This window comes from Tyto alba, unplaced genomic scaffold (genome assembly GCF_018691265.1).
Source record: "Tyto alba isolate M040663 unplaced genomic scaffold, T.alba_DEE_v4.0 Super-Scaffold_26, whole genome shotgun sequence".
Taxonomy (NCBI): domain Eukaryota; kingdom Metazoa; phylum Chordata; class Aves; order Strigiformes; family Tytonidae; genus Tyto; species Tyto alba.
The window spans coordinates 18,286,146-18,302,819 of record NW_024881300.1 but is presented as its reverse complement, the minus strand read 5'-3'; the positions used below and the strand labels follow the sequence as shown (position 1 = coordinate 18,302,819).

General features: G+C 40.9%; 1 protein-coding gene across 2 annotated transcripts in view; it reads right to left on the bottom strand.

Moving 5' to 3' along the window:
- Nucleotides 1–16,559, bottom strand: part of LOC104365189 (c-Maf inducing protein) — a 135,498-nt gene extending 118,939 nt beyond the window's left edge. Inside the window, exon 1 of one of the 2 annotated variants that reach the window (XM_042797600.1) lies at nucleotides 15,703–16,559. In XM_042797600.1, coding sequence (XP_042653534.1) covers nucleotides 15,703–15,999 — 297 coding nt within the window. In that variant the 5' untranslated portion in view covers nucleotides 16,000–16,559. The remainder of the gene's footprint in view (nucleotides 1–15,702) is intronic. The other variant, XM_032990684.2, reaches the window with a different exon arrangement.
- Between the last annotated feature and the right edge of the window lie 115 nt (nucleotides 16,560–16,674).

The window sequence follows — 16,674 nt, the reverse complement described above, 5'->3', positions numbered from 1 at the left end:
TAATAAACAGTTCTCTCCTCATCTCCACTGCTCACTTCTGTGCACTCAGAAATGCACATCTTTATACTGCTGTCTCCGTCCCCACAGCTGATAGGATGTCCAGAAAAAGTTCAAGCTACATGGCAACAGGTTCAATACAGGACAATATGCTGGGCAATATATACAACCTCTTTTTACAAAGGTTAAGGTTACTCACAACCAGAGAGCTACTGTTTTCTCCTATATGGATGAGACTTCCAGTTCTCTGATGAGGAAATGAAGTGATGTGACATTAAGCAGCTCATGAATCTCTTCAATTAATGCATTCTACACAATGGAGACTTCCAGGGAATTATCTGCAACCGCAGCAGTGCCTCATTCCCACTACCGTATCCCTGAGAATGAGTCACTTAATTCCCATATTCTTGCTGCAGGCAGAGAGCTAAGGACTATTCCTTGTTTTCGTTAGTCAGGCAAATGGTTGGAATCAAATGCTAAAACTACTTGCACAAAACTTTAATTAGGGTTACCTTCTTTGCTGCAACTATTCAAGCATAAGTTACCGTCAGCTCTCCACTCTTCATGTTGATTAGGGCTTAAGCTACAGGAAATAACATTTCCATCCTGCCGTCTTCAGGGAACAACCAGAGTGTGCCACACAACCATGCAGAGGATGGCAAAGAGATTACAAAACAGTACCAAGATATCCTGAACTGCAGGAAGCTTGCAAGCAGCACATCTCCAACACTGAGCTATACTACAAATCAACTTCAAAACTATCCTGGCACAGGACCCTAAGTTGTGGGAGGAAATAGGACAGCAAAGGCTAAAGAAGCCAACATCGGTAGATCACTCTGGGACCCGGATGTACAATCAAGCTCAGCACCATCCCACAGTGAGATCCAGGGTCATCACTGTCATTTCTGAGCACGTCAGCCCTTTGCAAAAAGTCATGGGGAAGCAGAAGGGGGAAGAGGAGAACTCTGAGACAGGTGGTATGCCTTACTGCTCTCCATCATATGGTCAGGAAGGTCAGCTACATCTGCAACAGGGCTCTCCTAAGCCACCAAACTCTTTATTGCAGTACTGTGTCAATGTAAAAGAGATTTTATCATTATTAAACTGGTCTGGGGGACACAGGGGTGTGGCTGTGGCTGTTTTTACACACTTAGGGATAGGATAATTTTCATTTAGAAAAAAAATTCCCAGAAGAACAAAATCGTGTGTTACAAGTGTTTTCAAACTTGAGAAAGCCTTTGCTGAATACAGCTAGTAGTCTGTAGATGCTTCATATGATTTGCAAACTAGAAACACTGGAATTTTAGGCCAGGAGGGTGTCATTGACTAATGGGGATTCTCCCTTCCCTCTGGAGTATAGGTTTATAGAGGAATAAGATCATGTTCTCCAGGCAAGTTTATACGAAATGATTCATCTCTAGCCAGCTGCAGTCAAGACATCTGCTTGTTTTCATTTCACTACAAGCAGATTCGCACCCCCCCCCTCCTCTTACCTCCAAAGGCGGCCAAGATTATATCCAATCATAAAAAGAAAACTTCAACTATTCCAAAACTAAAGAAGTCGGGTGAATTACACAGAGGCCACAGATGCACTTCTGCCCCACCTAAAGCACTCCTAAGAAACATGAAGTGAATGCTAGGCTGAGGAAGTTCTGTTTAATCAACAGTCTATTGACTTTAACACAGAGACATCACCTCTGTACCCTGTGGTTTACATGCAGATCTGCCCCAGTACATGAAGGTATTTCTTTGCTTTGAGAATCCCTCACACATTCCACATAGGATCACGCAGATGGTCCTTGTGTGGTCAAATAAAGTTTGTGAACCCATGCCCTTATAGCTTTTCCATATTAATCTGCACTCCGGGCATATATCCAATTAAAGCCTCATGTATAGATCACTAGGTTACTAACTGGCTTGCATACTTGGGGGGAGGGGAAATAACAAGCTCATGACTGCATAATTTAACACTGCCTGTGCTTTCACTTTTACATGCTCAAGTCTCTTTTAATCTAGTCTTACCATAAATATAGAGTAATAACACTTGCTGAAGAGAAACTCAGGTCCCTACGTGCTGGAACACATAGTAGCTAATGTTGAATGCATTTACATTAACACTAACTACACTGAAAAGAAGAGAAGGTCTTTTCACAAAGACGCTACAAAAACAGGAAGCAAAAGGGAAAACTTCACAGTGTTTGAAAACAGCAGAGCATTGTTTGTACAGGCTTTTCTTACAAATGCAAAAGAAAAAAAAAAAAGGGGGGATAACATGAAATCTGAGCACAGCAAGAGTCTTAGATCAAAGACAAGAGTCTCAAGACAGCAGCTCTCAAAAGATCTCCAGGTACAGACTGCACAGGCAAGAAGATGCATAGGGTAGGGATTTTTTCTCCTATTTCTGCTAAGAAAACCCAAGTAAAGAGACATAACCTCCCAAATCCTTGATATTAAAGCTAGATAATGTAACACAGCAGTGCATCTTTATTTCAATTAAAGTGGGTATGATAAACGAAGAGGCATTACAAAACACAGAATCCACCAAATTTAAACGTCTACTATTTTTAAGCTACATTCTAAAGGGAAGATACAATAGCATAGGCCTCGCATCCTGTGGCCTGCCCAAAAGGCCATCTTCAACTCATATAAAGAAGCTGCGCTGTGGACTACATTGCTTCAAGATGAGTCAAAAAGCTCCAGTCACAAGCACGCTGCAGTCACTAACTCAGAGACTTCCCTTTTCAGCTGAAGCACACAGATCTGATCTCTAACTTGAAGCTGCTTTGTTTAAATTACTTGTATCATCACCTCTTTTCTTTCCCTTCCCCCTTCAAGCCCACTCAGACCATGCTGTAGTATTATAAACGCATACAGCCTGCAGCCTGCACAATATATAGATAATACCTATATTTAGTGCTGCCTCAATCCCAACTCACTCCAGGTTTAAAACCAACCAATCCACACATTAGTCCACAGGTTTAAAGCCAACAGAGGACTGGTCCTATATATGGGCAAACACCAAGGAGGGCTCAGTACTTTCTCATGTCGTCTGTCTCCATGAGAGAGCAGCTTTATACACGGTCAACTCCCACGACAGATTTGATTTCACCAGATTTAAAGTACATTAGTCAACCCAAGTCACTGGGGACATTTGAAATAACTTACAATAAATCAGAGAAGATTAATTTCAAGGAAGGCAGTGACGTAGCACCAAAAGAAGCCTAAGTTAGTGTTAGGAGAGAAGCCATTAGCAATATTTCTCAATGCCAATACTTTTTTCACCATAAACACAAGAGCAAGAAGACATTACAGTCTTCAGGCAAATGCTGGGCTCCAAAGGCAAAGTGGTTACCTAGAAGGGGTATGTCAATATTTAATACCAAAGTGCATGTCTGATCCTGCACATTTCATTTCATTTCAACCTTTATTTCCTGTTTCATTCACAGCAATCACAAAAGATGAATTCTCTAACCTCAGAAAATGTGTTTTCAGTCAGATGAGACATGCTGACTGTGTCCGTACTTTCACCTTCAGCAACAAAGTTCTGTGCCAGCACAAGTTTTATGTTTTCTTCAATGTCCACATTATTTGGTTGCAAAGTAGATGGGATTTTCAGTGCCAGGATTCCACTCAAGCCACTTTCACCTCTGGAGAAGAGGAAGAGCTTGTTCTGTGCCTCTGGACGTCAGGCTACTTTTTAGTTAAAAATTTTAAAGCTTTCCTCAAAAGTCACCATCACCGCAGTGACAAAAAGCAAACAAACAAAAAAACTCAAGCCTGAAGTATCTGAAAGAACCATGAAGAGTTGAAAGAAAAACTAAACAAAGTAATGTCTAAATTTGCACTTGCATAGCACCTTTCATCAATGCTCCTCACTTCCATACACCAGGAGAGAAAATTGGCTGCATTACATAACAAAAATGATGGGGAATAGTAATTCGAGCCCTTACTACACAGCTGGAATTGTTATTCCTTTTGTAAGGAATATGTGAAAAAGTATCAGTATTCCTGCACTGACAGAATAAGCTGAAGTGCCTTTTCCAATTCTGTAATCATGCTACTATAACCTATTTACTAAAGGTAGAAGTTTACAGCAACTGCATAGCTTTTCTTCTGGTTTAAACAATGACTGAACAACATCTGTAAACATAACGTTTTCTCTTCCTCCAGATATCGAAATCAACCTCTCTGTTCTACGTTACTGTTGTATAAGGAACATGGTTGCTTCATTGAACATGATTCATCTTCCACAAGGAATCAACAGGTACTCAAACTATTGGCATTGCACTACTAAGCAGTAAGACAAGGACACAGATGGACCTCATTCAACACTGTCCATCAAAGCAGATGGAAATCTCTGCTGCAAAAGTAAATGCTGTTCTTCAAAGAACTACTGGGCCATTCATGGTTTCGGTCCCCTCCTCCCACTTTCTTTCTCAGAGCCAAGATACTAAGCAAACTGTTCAAATGACAGATCATAGCTATAGTCAGAGCATCATGGAGCCAGAGCATCCAAGGCAGGCATGCACTCACAACTCTCCATTGCTGACATCCAGTGCCCTGCCTGGCACTGTAACAGCCAGGACAAAGAAGCCTCTCGTTGTGCAACTACCTCTTCAAGCTGCCAGGAACAACTCGACACTCAGATCCCCAACTAGAATAACTGCCTAGCTACCAGAAAAAAATCTGCAGAATTGCATTAACTTACACCAATGGCTCATAGATCCACTATTTAAGAGCCCACATTACTTTCCACTTTCAGTTTCCTACCTTCTTACAGCTTACACTGTAATAGAGAAACATGGTGGTTTAAGATGATTCTGCAATCATATTCTTCTCAAGTGATTCCTAAATTTAAGAGCTCAACATCAAAAAGTTTGTCTAGCACGAGGTACGAGAAGGGAGAGAGAACTGCTGATTTTTTTTTCAAAAACAGATTGCAACACCCTGCTTCTATAGTAATTTTGTAAAATCACTTTCATCCTGAAAATTTCAGTGCAGTCAAGGTTTCCCTGACTGACTGTCTACTACTGAATTCAATCTTAACAGCCTCTAAAGCAAAGTGGTAGGCTGTCAGAAGTGACTATTAGGAGAATATACAAAGCATGCACGCCACAGAAAGCAAGACTTGAAATGATTGGCACTCAGTTCCCCAACATATTTTCTTTGCAGGAAGATTGAAGGGTAGCAAGAAGACCACAACACCCTGGGCCATGTTATGCTGTCAGTCACTCTCCCACACTTCCACTGATTTTTAATGAGATTTACAACCATTAAGAAAACAAATAGCCATCAAAATCGGAAGGGAAGATGCAGCCTGGCGGCCAAAGCAAAGAAACTTCATTTCTGCTCCAACTCCTACCAGTGATTTATCATGAACATTAGGGTAAGGCGCAACACGCTCCTGATTCTTGGTGTCTAACCTAAGACGCTCCAGAATGAACCACAGATGCATACACTAACTGAGAAGGAACTGCAGGTTGAACAACAGTAGCAGGCATGTCTGAAAAGTCTGATTGACATTTGTCTCTTTGTTTTCCCCGTATTTAAAAACTGACCATAAAGCACGCTGAGACAGCTGAAGCACAATGAAGCTGAAACTCAAGGACTTGTAGAATGAAGTCATTATCCTGTCATCCAAAAAAATCATTTTTTCTGATTGTTTTAAAGACCAAAAATAACCCCTCTTTTTTGTTCACGGAAGGTCAAACAGACATTCTTATTCATGGAAAACACATACACACCCTTAGTATTTTGATGAAAAAGTTGGATTACACTTGGCAAGTTTTAGAATTTTTTTTTTATAAAGCAGCTTCTACTTTACTATTAATAATGCCCATCCCTGAAAATGGATAACAAAGTCATTCAGTTTTATTTTAAGTGCTTGCACAGATAGAGCAAAATTATAGCCTGCTTGCAATATACACTAATTGTATTACAGTAGCAAACAAAAAAATCCATGCTACATGAGAACCCCATTACAACAGGAACCAGACATGGTAAAACACACCTGCTGATCCCAAAAGTTTATGTTCAAATAGCCAAAACACATAAGGACTAGGAGGAAAGGGCCATCACCATGTGAAAAATAGCAGTATCACAGCTTTACCATTGAGAAATATCTGCTTCGTATTATTTGAAATGTGTATACAAATACATCATGAGTATCTACAGGAGATTTAGGAATAGAAAAAATTTCTTTTAAAAAATATCCAAACTGTCTACCTGTACATGCAATTACCTAATTTTGCTCAGTTAGGTGTCAATTGTCTATACACAAATAAAGAATGAGGCAACTTTTTTTTTTACATAATTCTTGCCTTACCTTTGGGTTAACATTACCAGAAATCTCATCCATAAAATATGCATAAACATCTGTACACTTCAAAAATATGTAAAACTTATTTCTAAGAGAAAAAAAATATTATTTCTGATTATCGCTTGCAAACACAGTTTCTCTTTAGGCCTAAGAAAAAGATTATATAAAAATAAATATAAAATAATTATATCTTGGAATACAATTATGTATTCTCAAAAAAACCCCTCTGATTTAGCTTAATCTCAGCTTTCTTCAGGCAACACTTATTGTACCACATGTGGCATCTTTGTAAACAAAATCTTACAAACACAAATCCATTTCTGTGTGCTTTAAGATTTGTTTTCCATTTTTCAAAAGGAGAAAAAGGGTTTTTTTTATTCAGCATTTCCTAAGCACTGAAAATCCAAGAAGAAAAAGCTCATTAGTGATAGTTCCAAGCATTCAACATCCCCATTCCTAATATCATGAAATTAGGAATCTGGAGTTCAAGAAGCATTAGATTTTTTTATTCATCTTTTTTGAAGCCCCAGTTATTATTATTCTTCTCAATGACAGGGAAAGCAATTTTTCCTTTTAAATTTTTCATCCAATGAGAAAATCATGCAATCTCTCGGACACAGGAACAAGAACTTTAGGGAAACTGCAACATACTTTGAAAAGTGCAAAAGTTGTTACCCCTGAAACAAGTGGTAATTCTGAACAGACATGGGAGACACAAAATTCAGGGGCACATAAAAGACTTATCCCATTTTAAACCTTCCACTTTGCCACTGTCTCCAGAGTGAAAATGGCTACAGATGCAAAAATCAAGCAAGACGAGCAGAAGTAGCAGCACCATCTTCCTATGCCTCCAAAAAACTGGGGCAGCTGCCCCTGTAGAGGACTCACCCGCATGCAAACTTCAGCCAGGACCACATACCACAGCAGTATTTCAACAAATTTCAAGACCAAATGGGAGAAAAGAGAATAATTAGCAGCGAGGGGCATTTTTTTTTTCTTAATAAACCTCTACTGTCTGTGCAAGAGAGGCAGGAGGGAGCTGGCACATGCTCCATGGAGCAGCGGCGGTGGCTGGCAGGACCTTTCTGGGAATCCTGAATGAGAAGGGCATGCACTCCAGTGCAGCCTGACCCGGGGCCGCCCAGCAGCCAGATCGCATTTCCCTGCATCACTGACATCGGCTCGCACTAATCCCACAGTACCTTGACTTTTCAGCTACGGGAATGCGAATTTAAAAAAAAAAAAAACAAAAACAAACAAACAAACAAACAAAAAAAACTTACCCTGTCAGTAATTATATTTGCTGATCCACCATGACTCTACTGAATAATTAAACATTAATACAATGCAGCATACCGCACATGTTTTCCCCAGCTTTGCAGGATATCAAGGTGCAGAGGAAGCACTTGGTCCCATAGTCTGTCACATCTTGAAGATGTTCACTGCTGTCTCTGCCAGAGCTTTCAGACTGTGGTGAGCAGTCCTCATTAGCTTCTCTGTCCTCAGCCTTGGTTTTCCCCACAGAAGAAAGTAACGACACAAACTAACTTTCTACCAGGACAGCGCTGTCTGAATGTTGGCATAAAATGGGTGAAAAAGCAATAGCTTCTATACTGGTTCTCTCTAACAGGGAAATTTTCAGCAAGCCTCTTGCTCATAAAAGAGCCACTTCTGCAGACTGCTCAACACCTAGAGACCTGCCAACCAAAGAGAAAAAGTGGGGCTCTAATTTGTAGAGAACTGTACAAGACTAACAATAGAGTTAGCCATCTCTTCCAACCAGCAGCCAACCTGAAAGCTGCACGGTGATCTTTTGCTGAACTTTTCTGGCTTTCTGAACAGCACATCCTGCCATTCACATTACAGGCAATGAATGGTAATCCCCCTCCTCAAATTACCCTACTGATTTCAACAGAGCAAGACCAAGAATGTACGTGACCGAGTGTACTCCCAGTTCAGATTTTAGTCATTGCAACTTGACGAGTTTCTTGAGCTCAATTAGTAACAGGCACACATCTAGCAGACATGCTGAAATCCAGAAAAAAATCAGATGCCTTTTTTTTCTAAGTTTCTTTTAAAAAGGAAAAAAAAAACCTTAATTTTATTTAAAACCACACTCAAAACTCAGATTAAAGTAAAAGGAAATAGCCTCCACCATAAATTCATGCTCTGGTCACCCTGGTCTGTGACCTGGCATGTTACTTGCTTTTATATTTCCCACTCTATTGGCCCTGTCCCATCAAACATGGGACAGCCCAAGAGGCAAAGTCAAGAAATCACTTTAAGTACTGGAAATGCCAGTACTGGTAACATCAAACGTCCACAAACCCTAAACAAGACCCACTCCTCCAAAACCTAGAGAGTATTGTTAAATTCTCCTAATTTTTAAGCCTACGAAGTGAAGGCCTTTTAATTTAGCATCTGGTTCTGACTTCTTCATGTTTTCCTCCACAACCACAAGAGCTAAAACTTCACTCACCATTGACGTGTTTGGTTATAATGTATGTTTTTCAATTGTCTTTTCCCCTTCCTGGTATTGCCCCTGCATTCTTAAATATTGTGCAAAACAGGAAAATTTTACGCAATGATTTAATAATACATTGTTTTTGGCAGCAATTCCAGCCTACCATGTTTCCCTCTCTCTTCTTCCTCAGCAGTCTGGCGGACTATATGCTGAAACAGATCAGTTCACTGATCCAGTTAAAAGACAACAAATCTGCAAAAGGTTGAAAGAGAAAAAGTGTTCTCCAGCCAGTTCACACAGATTTTCTCAACTTGACCCTGCAAACTGTTAAGTGTGTACAAAAGACACGGTATAGCACAGATGCAGAAATGAAGAGCACATGCCAGGACTACCTAAGACAGCATTACTGCCAACAACACTGCATCATCAGACTGTGGGAAAAAGTTACTTTATTGAGTGCTCATGCATGCACAAGCACACTATATGGAATATACATGCTAAAGTATCAATCATCTTCAAACAGACAATTGTTTATGGAATTAAGCAGTACATATCTATAAACACATGCAGACACAAAACAAAACTGACGCAACTAGCACTGCTCAAAACACTAATAAACAAGCCACAATCTACCCATGCAATCCACAATCTAATTACTTCTAAAGACTCCAGAAGGCTTGAACTATTTGAGGTAGGTGTCTTCTTTCATAAATCCTATGTGGGGAGATGAGTAAAACCCTGTTAGTTCAGCCATGCTTACCAACATAGAAGGAAATGAGAGAAACCATTTTATTCTATCACATGAAAACTCACCTGTTATTTAGGAACTTCAAAAGTATGAACAAATTATACCCGCTAAATTAAACGGTTCCAAAAGGTCACTCCTCTTTATGTACTAAACCTACCACCTTTTTCCTCCAAAAACGTCCCTCAGCGTACATAATTCTATCAATGATTTTGGTGGGACCAAGGCTTCAGCCTCTGTTCTCCCATTCTTGCCAACTCAAACCTGAGCTTGCAAACAGGAACATCGATGCAGATGGGACTCTCAGCCTAGCCTTTCACCTCTGAAAAACTAAACGTCTTTTTTGTATTTCACAGAATCATAAAATGGTTTGAGTCGGAAGAGACACTTAAGGGTCATCTAGTCCGACCCCCCTGCCATGGGCAGGGACATTTTTCACTAGATAAGGCTGCTCCAAGTCCCATCCAACCTGACCTTAAACACTTCCACTGAGGGGGTATCCACAATTTCTCGGGGCAGTACAACCTTTCCTAAAGGGACCACACCCTCACTTGGATGATCTAGCAGACTCTTCCCATCATTAGTTACAATGTTCCACCACGAGAAAAAAAAAAAAAAAAAAAAAAAAAAAAAGAAGTCTCAGAACTCCAAGAAGGCCCAGCCTCATGAGGGATGCTGAGCTCCTCCAGTCACTGCTCTGATGTAGGATCAGGTCCCCACTGGCGACCAGAGGCACTTTACAAGCTTCCTTAGGGGAGCTTTTACCACCACGTCGTGGCTAGCACCATATCTTTACTCCCCAGCCAAAATGAAAAATGAGGCAGAAGTATTTCTGAGTATCCTTTTTATTTATGCTCCTAAACACGTAAAATTTACTGGCTGGGTGTTAACACTAATAGCCTTAAGAGCTCTCACTCTATCAATGAATATAGCTTCTGTTTTCATATTTTATATAAGATCTGTGACATATAAACACATACGTTAACACTGCTGACTTACAAATATGCTTTTTAACCACCACAGGAACTGTATATTCAAAGGTATGTTTGATAGGCATTAAACAACTTTAAAGAAATATCATTTTAGGTTTTCTTATGCTGAGCTACTAACTAATACAGCAATAAAATACATTTGTCACAACAAAGTAATATTCCATTAAACCACCAAGTCTGCAGAAAAATTTGGGTTTCATTAATGCAGGTGCATGCCTTCCTTCACTTCTGAAACAAAATCTCAATTTTACCAGCACAGATAAATAACATGGAGCAATTTGTTCTCAATTTGCAGAGAATTCTAAATTGTCATGGGTTGTATGCAAATTATGAGATTCAATGCTCTTCCTGATGTGCCTGAAGAAAATAGAGCAACAGGGTAACCCAGAATAGACAAAAACATGTAACACCCAAAACCCATAGGTGTCAAATGAAAACAATCATTTGTAATACTAAACAATGGGAAATATTAAATTTAAATATTTACCATTCCATTATTATAATGGATCAAAAAAATATCTTAAATTGCTTTGTTATTTATGTGTTCATACTTATATATACACATAACGATGGCAGGCCCATCAGGCTAGTTTTGTCACATTTGTAGAGCACCATCAATAGCACAGGACTTCAGGACAGCACTTGATTTACCGAACAGACTGTTTACTTTACTTTTTATTATTATAGCTAATTCATAATCATTCTATTTGGAATTTGGATGACAGAATATTACTTTTCCAGGAAAGCTTTAAAAAAAATTATTCTTATAAGATTGTTTTGAAACTTCTGAGCTCTGCATAATACTTCCCACTTGAGCTAATTGTTTTTCAAGGGAAATTTAATTTTAAAAAGTGTGCTTTTCTAACTAATGGGAACCTGTGCTAAAGTAAACAGAGAGTCCGGCTTGATAGGAATTTTTACTCTATCTTTACCAAAAGAAGGAAGGAAAGGCATGTAATAGCATGCTGAAACACATGCAGTAGCAGAATTGTTGAATTTTAAAAAACAATTAGAAGACAATTTTCTATTCCACTTCTCCCATTTGAAACAGAACATCCTGCCCTGCCTCATTTAATATTAATTGGGTATGTTCTCGTCTCTAGAAGAAAATATAAATACAGTTCCCTAATCCACTTACATTCTTCTTTCAAATATATTTCTGATTAGCTAGCTTGTCAATAATCTATTGTCCTCACACATCACTTCTGTACAGAAAAAAGTTTAAAAGACACTCAAATCTTTTCAGGATTGTCACCAGCTTTGAATACAACATTACATCACACTCAACATACCTGCCAAGGCAAAACCAAGAAATGTGAAATGGGCATGAAAAGCCAAAGTTTCCACCTCCTTGAGGGATATTAATGAGTAACTTCATGGTTTCAATTATGTCTTATCTTCCAGATGGGAATTAGAGAGGTCATCCCTAGCCAGCAAAAATGAATCGCTTATTTATTCCTTTCCTGTCTGCTGCACATACATATGTAACACAAATCTTTCTTGCAACCCAGTACTTTAAAACTCATTGTCCTAAACATCTATTCCCAACTGGTGCAAGAAAAAGAATGAAACGGAAAAGCAGGGCAGAGACATGAAAGGGACGAGGCAGAAGGATATTAAAGGCATTGAAGTTCAGTTATGACAGCTACCTTTAAACCACTGAAAATTAAATTTTAACATTTCTGTTGAAGATAGCCACAGGGTTATTCTTCACACACACACACACAAAAAAAAAAAATAAAAATCACACAAGGAATATTAAATTGGATTTTATTTCTGTCTTTGTTTTTACTATCATTGCCCTTCAAGCTGTGCAAGGACAGATCTCACTGGAAAAAAAAAAAAAAACTAGTAAGGGTGCTACATTTGAGTTTGTAGGTGTTTATAAAATAAATATTATTCCTCCCACGGGGGAGAAAGTCAGATTCATCCCCAGGCAAGCTGTTGTCTAGCAAACAAAGTTTCTAAGTATCAAAATTTCCTACTGGGACTTCAGCATTCACATAAAAAAAAAAAAAAAAAGTTATAGATCTGTATTTACGTTCACCAAAAAAAACTTAACCGGAATGAAAGCCTGGACAAGATGTGAGTAAATCTGTAATGGTGAAACTGTACCATATTTAACCCATTCTTAAGAAATTAGAAACATGAACCAAACAATGGAAACAACACGTGAATCGGATAAAGTCCCAACACCTACAGTTATGGGACTCTACACTCCACAAGCTAATACCTTTCCATTTGTTAACTGAGCACACATTCAGAATACTTATTTTCATTGAAACAGTTGCCTGTGATAATGTTCGAAAAAGGAGTTTGTAGAAAATATTTTTTTTCCTCCCTAAATTTTTCTAAAATAAGATGGCCTAAGACTTGTTCCATTGCATTCTTGCATAGTGCTTCTGCTATGGAAAGCTATCATGTCAGCACAAAACATATAACTGCCTAATTAAACAATGGAAGTAGTTACCTCTTGCATAAAAATTGTAGGTAGGGTCTCATTATTCAGACTTATATGTGGGCACATACAGTATCTACTTGTGGAAAAAACTGCAGATGAATATTCCATACACAAACTAATGCTACCTCCTATATTTCAGCCCAGATACTGACAAGTAAGAGCTTGTGGGGAGAAGGCTTTAGTTTAAATATATGTCTCAAGTGACAATAAAAGGATAGAAAGTTCCTAGAACCAACAAATAACTTATCCACTGTACTCAGGGACATAATTTGCCAGATCTGGATTTAGCTGTCATTATAACTTTTGCTTTCAAATGCAAAACAAAGTGATGTTATTTTCCTGTTCAATTTCATTCATGTTATATAGAATGCAGTAAAACCCGTCATGCCAGAGGATTTGCAAAGGGATGATGTGAAGATTAATTACTGGCTGCTCATAAAGCACCCTGCCTGTGGAAAGCCCTACGTGTAAAAATGACCTTGTTATCAAAGTTGTTGAGTGCTCCCAATGCTCACTTTCAATGGACGGTATGGATATTTTTCCACAGCTCTTGAAAACAAAATTAGTTGCATTTAAATATCTACCTACAGTTTCATGAGGTTTTGGCACTATGACCATACCCCACTTCTGTAGGGAGTGGGGGTTAAACTATCACATATTTTGCTTAAATCACATCTTTTCAGCTCCAAAATAAGAGTAAAATCTAGATACCACAGAACCAATGTCTGAAAGATACCTGCTAAACATACCCATATATTCAGGCAACAAGTGAACATGGATCTTATCTTAGTGCCCTAATTACTCCCTGGAAACCAAAGACACTACTTGAAATAATAAAGCACAGATATTTCTGCGAACAACGGTATTTACTTGGTGAGTTAGTGCTGGAAAAAAAATGATAAGGCGCAAGACCAAGCACAAAGAGCACTGCTTAACAAAATGGAGCCTGCAATGGTACGTACAATGTTTTAGTATCTTCCTGCTATTTATATACATAAAATAATTAGGAATGAGAACACCTCAATGTTAATTAAAGCACAACCCCATAGGACTTTAGAAATTTTTTCAGATGGTTTCTTTGGTGACAGCTTTGCCAGCGAGCAGTTTGACGTCTCCTGTACAAATACAACTTCATGCCTAGTATTGCCACATTGCAGAGATTAACGTCTGAAGCATGATCATGCCTCTCTCTACCAGTATCCTTCTCCCATGCTCAAAAATAAACGGCTATGGAAAGTGCCAGGAAAATGCCTCATCTCCACTGATATTCAACTTCCCCTCTACGCTGATGGTATCTCAATAAAATGAAGAACTGCAAAAACTCCTTGTGCTCATATCTTTCAGGGGTTTTCTCCAGCAACACTCAACTGAGTCTTCCTTTCCCCTTTACACAGTAGTTCTATCACAGAAAGAAAAATATTCCCTCGGAAGCATCCGCGACAGCCCAGTGGACATGGTAAGCAGAGATGTCATTGTGGCACAAAAAAGAGCTCCGTGAGAATATGCAGCTGGCCTACCTGAAGGTTAAAGTAGCTCCCACTAAAAACCTGCTTTAAATATTCCACAGCAGATCATGATGCAGGAGAGGCATTTATACACATTATGTGCCTGCATACCCAAGTGTGAAAAAATCCAACCTCTGAGCACAGCACAGTCTGCATGCAACCCATTTAAATGCACCATTAACAGAAATCTACACAAAAGCCAATCCACTCTCTCCTATCACAAGTGTCCTATAGGAAGGCCAGAATGAAGCCATTGAGAAAAATGAGACATTTACATAGAAATAAAAAAGCAACATGATTGAAGTACTGAATGATGAAAAATCAGTGTAAAGCACATTTTGTGAGCTGTGTTAATTGCTATTAGATGAAATTTGGGTGTAGTCACATCACATACTATACGAATGTTCAAATAATACTGGCCATGAGATTTTAAGTTGTACATGAAAATATAAACCGTATTTTTAAAGCTTGTACCCGTCTAATGTACATCGTTTGTAGTGTTGATATCACCACCTTACATTTTTCTCTTACATCATGTTCCATTAGGAAGAAAACCCTGAAGGAATCTCCATATTTTATGATCATACTGCCTGTGTCTGGGTAGGGTATGTGACCGCCAAATGAGCTCCCCAAAACCAGGCCTAAAACAAAGCAGAGGAGAGACCGTGCAAACCCCGAGTCTTTGCTCTCAAATTAAAAGCATCTTCCACCTCCCTCACCTCCAACTTGGCCAACGTGCCAGCAGGTATCTGCCGGCTTTGGTTTCGATAGAAATGGCTCAGTGTGGCGATTTCGTGTCAGTGTCATGTTGAGAAAGGAGGAATTAAAAAAAAAAAAAAAAAAAAAGGAAAAAGCAATAATAACAACAATAATAATAAATAATAATGATAATCATAACAACAGCTAGACTTGCTCGAAAAAAAAAAACCACCGAAACTGCAAAATTAAATATCCCTAGGATTACAAAGAAGAAAAAAAAAAAAAAAATCCCCACAGGCATTCCGGGATTGACTCAAACCGAGCCCCCCCACCACCACCACCGACCCCCCCTCGGGGGGGTCCCCGCACGGGCCGGTAGCGCGGCGATCGCGACACAAAGGCGCAGGCATTCCCCCCCCTCCCCCCCCCCCGGTCCCGCCGATGCCCCGCGGAGCGGGGAAGCCGCCGGGGCCGGGGCCGCCCCCCGCGGCGGTGGCGGCGGGCCCGGCCGGGCTCTTACCGTGGCCGAGGCGACGCTGTTGTCCGCCAGCGTCAAGTGGTGCGGCTCCCACCGCCGCAGGAACTTCGAGGTGAGGATCTTGCTGAGAAACGTCCGGGGGTGCCGGATGACACACACCTGGATGTCCCCCTCCTGCAGCAGCTTGTACCTCATGCCGTTGCAGTGGAGCAGGGCTCTCCGGCACGGCGCGGCACCCATTTTATTCCCCTCGGGAGCGGACATCTCGCCCAGCAGCGGCTTGCTTTCCTCGGTCTGCCTGCGGTCGCTGCCCCCGCCGGAGCCGCCGGTGCGATCCATGGCAGCCCCGCGGGTCGGGGGTGGCGCTCGGCGGCGGCCGCCCGGGGAGACCGGTCTCTACGGGCGGGTAGAGACGGGTGTAACCAAATCAAATAAAAAATAATAATTGGAAAAAAAAAAAAAATCCAACCCCACGCGGAGGATTAAAAAAAAAAAAAAAAAAAAAAAAGCTGAAAGGGAAGGAGGGGAAAAAAAAACCCTGTCAGAGAAGATGGGGGAAGGGATTGAGCCGCACCGGAGGGGGGAGAAGGGGGAAAGGGAAGCGATAAAAATCCTTATTCAAACTTCCAAATCCGCCCCCGGCGGGTCCCCCTCGCGGCTCTCAGAGCGCCGCGTCCATGCTCCCGGGCGGCCGCCGGCCGAGCGGAGGGTCGGCTACCGGCGGGGGCGGCAGACAAAAGCCGGCGGCGGCGGCGGCGGGGGCTCCTGGCGGCGGCGGCGGGGGGGGCTGCGGGGCGTCCGGCCGCGGCTCCTTCCTTCCCCCCGGGGCGTGTGCGCGAGAGCGTGCGGCGGCGGGCGCGCGTGGGCATGTATGTGGGTGCGTGTGTGCGCCCGTGGGTGCGGGGGGTGTGTGTGTGAGGAGGTGTGTGAGGTGAGGGGGGGGGTGTGTATGTGTGTGTGGGTGTGGGTGGGTGTATGTATGTGTGTGTGTGCGTGTGTGTCCACGCGCGCCGC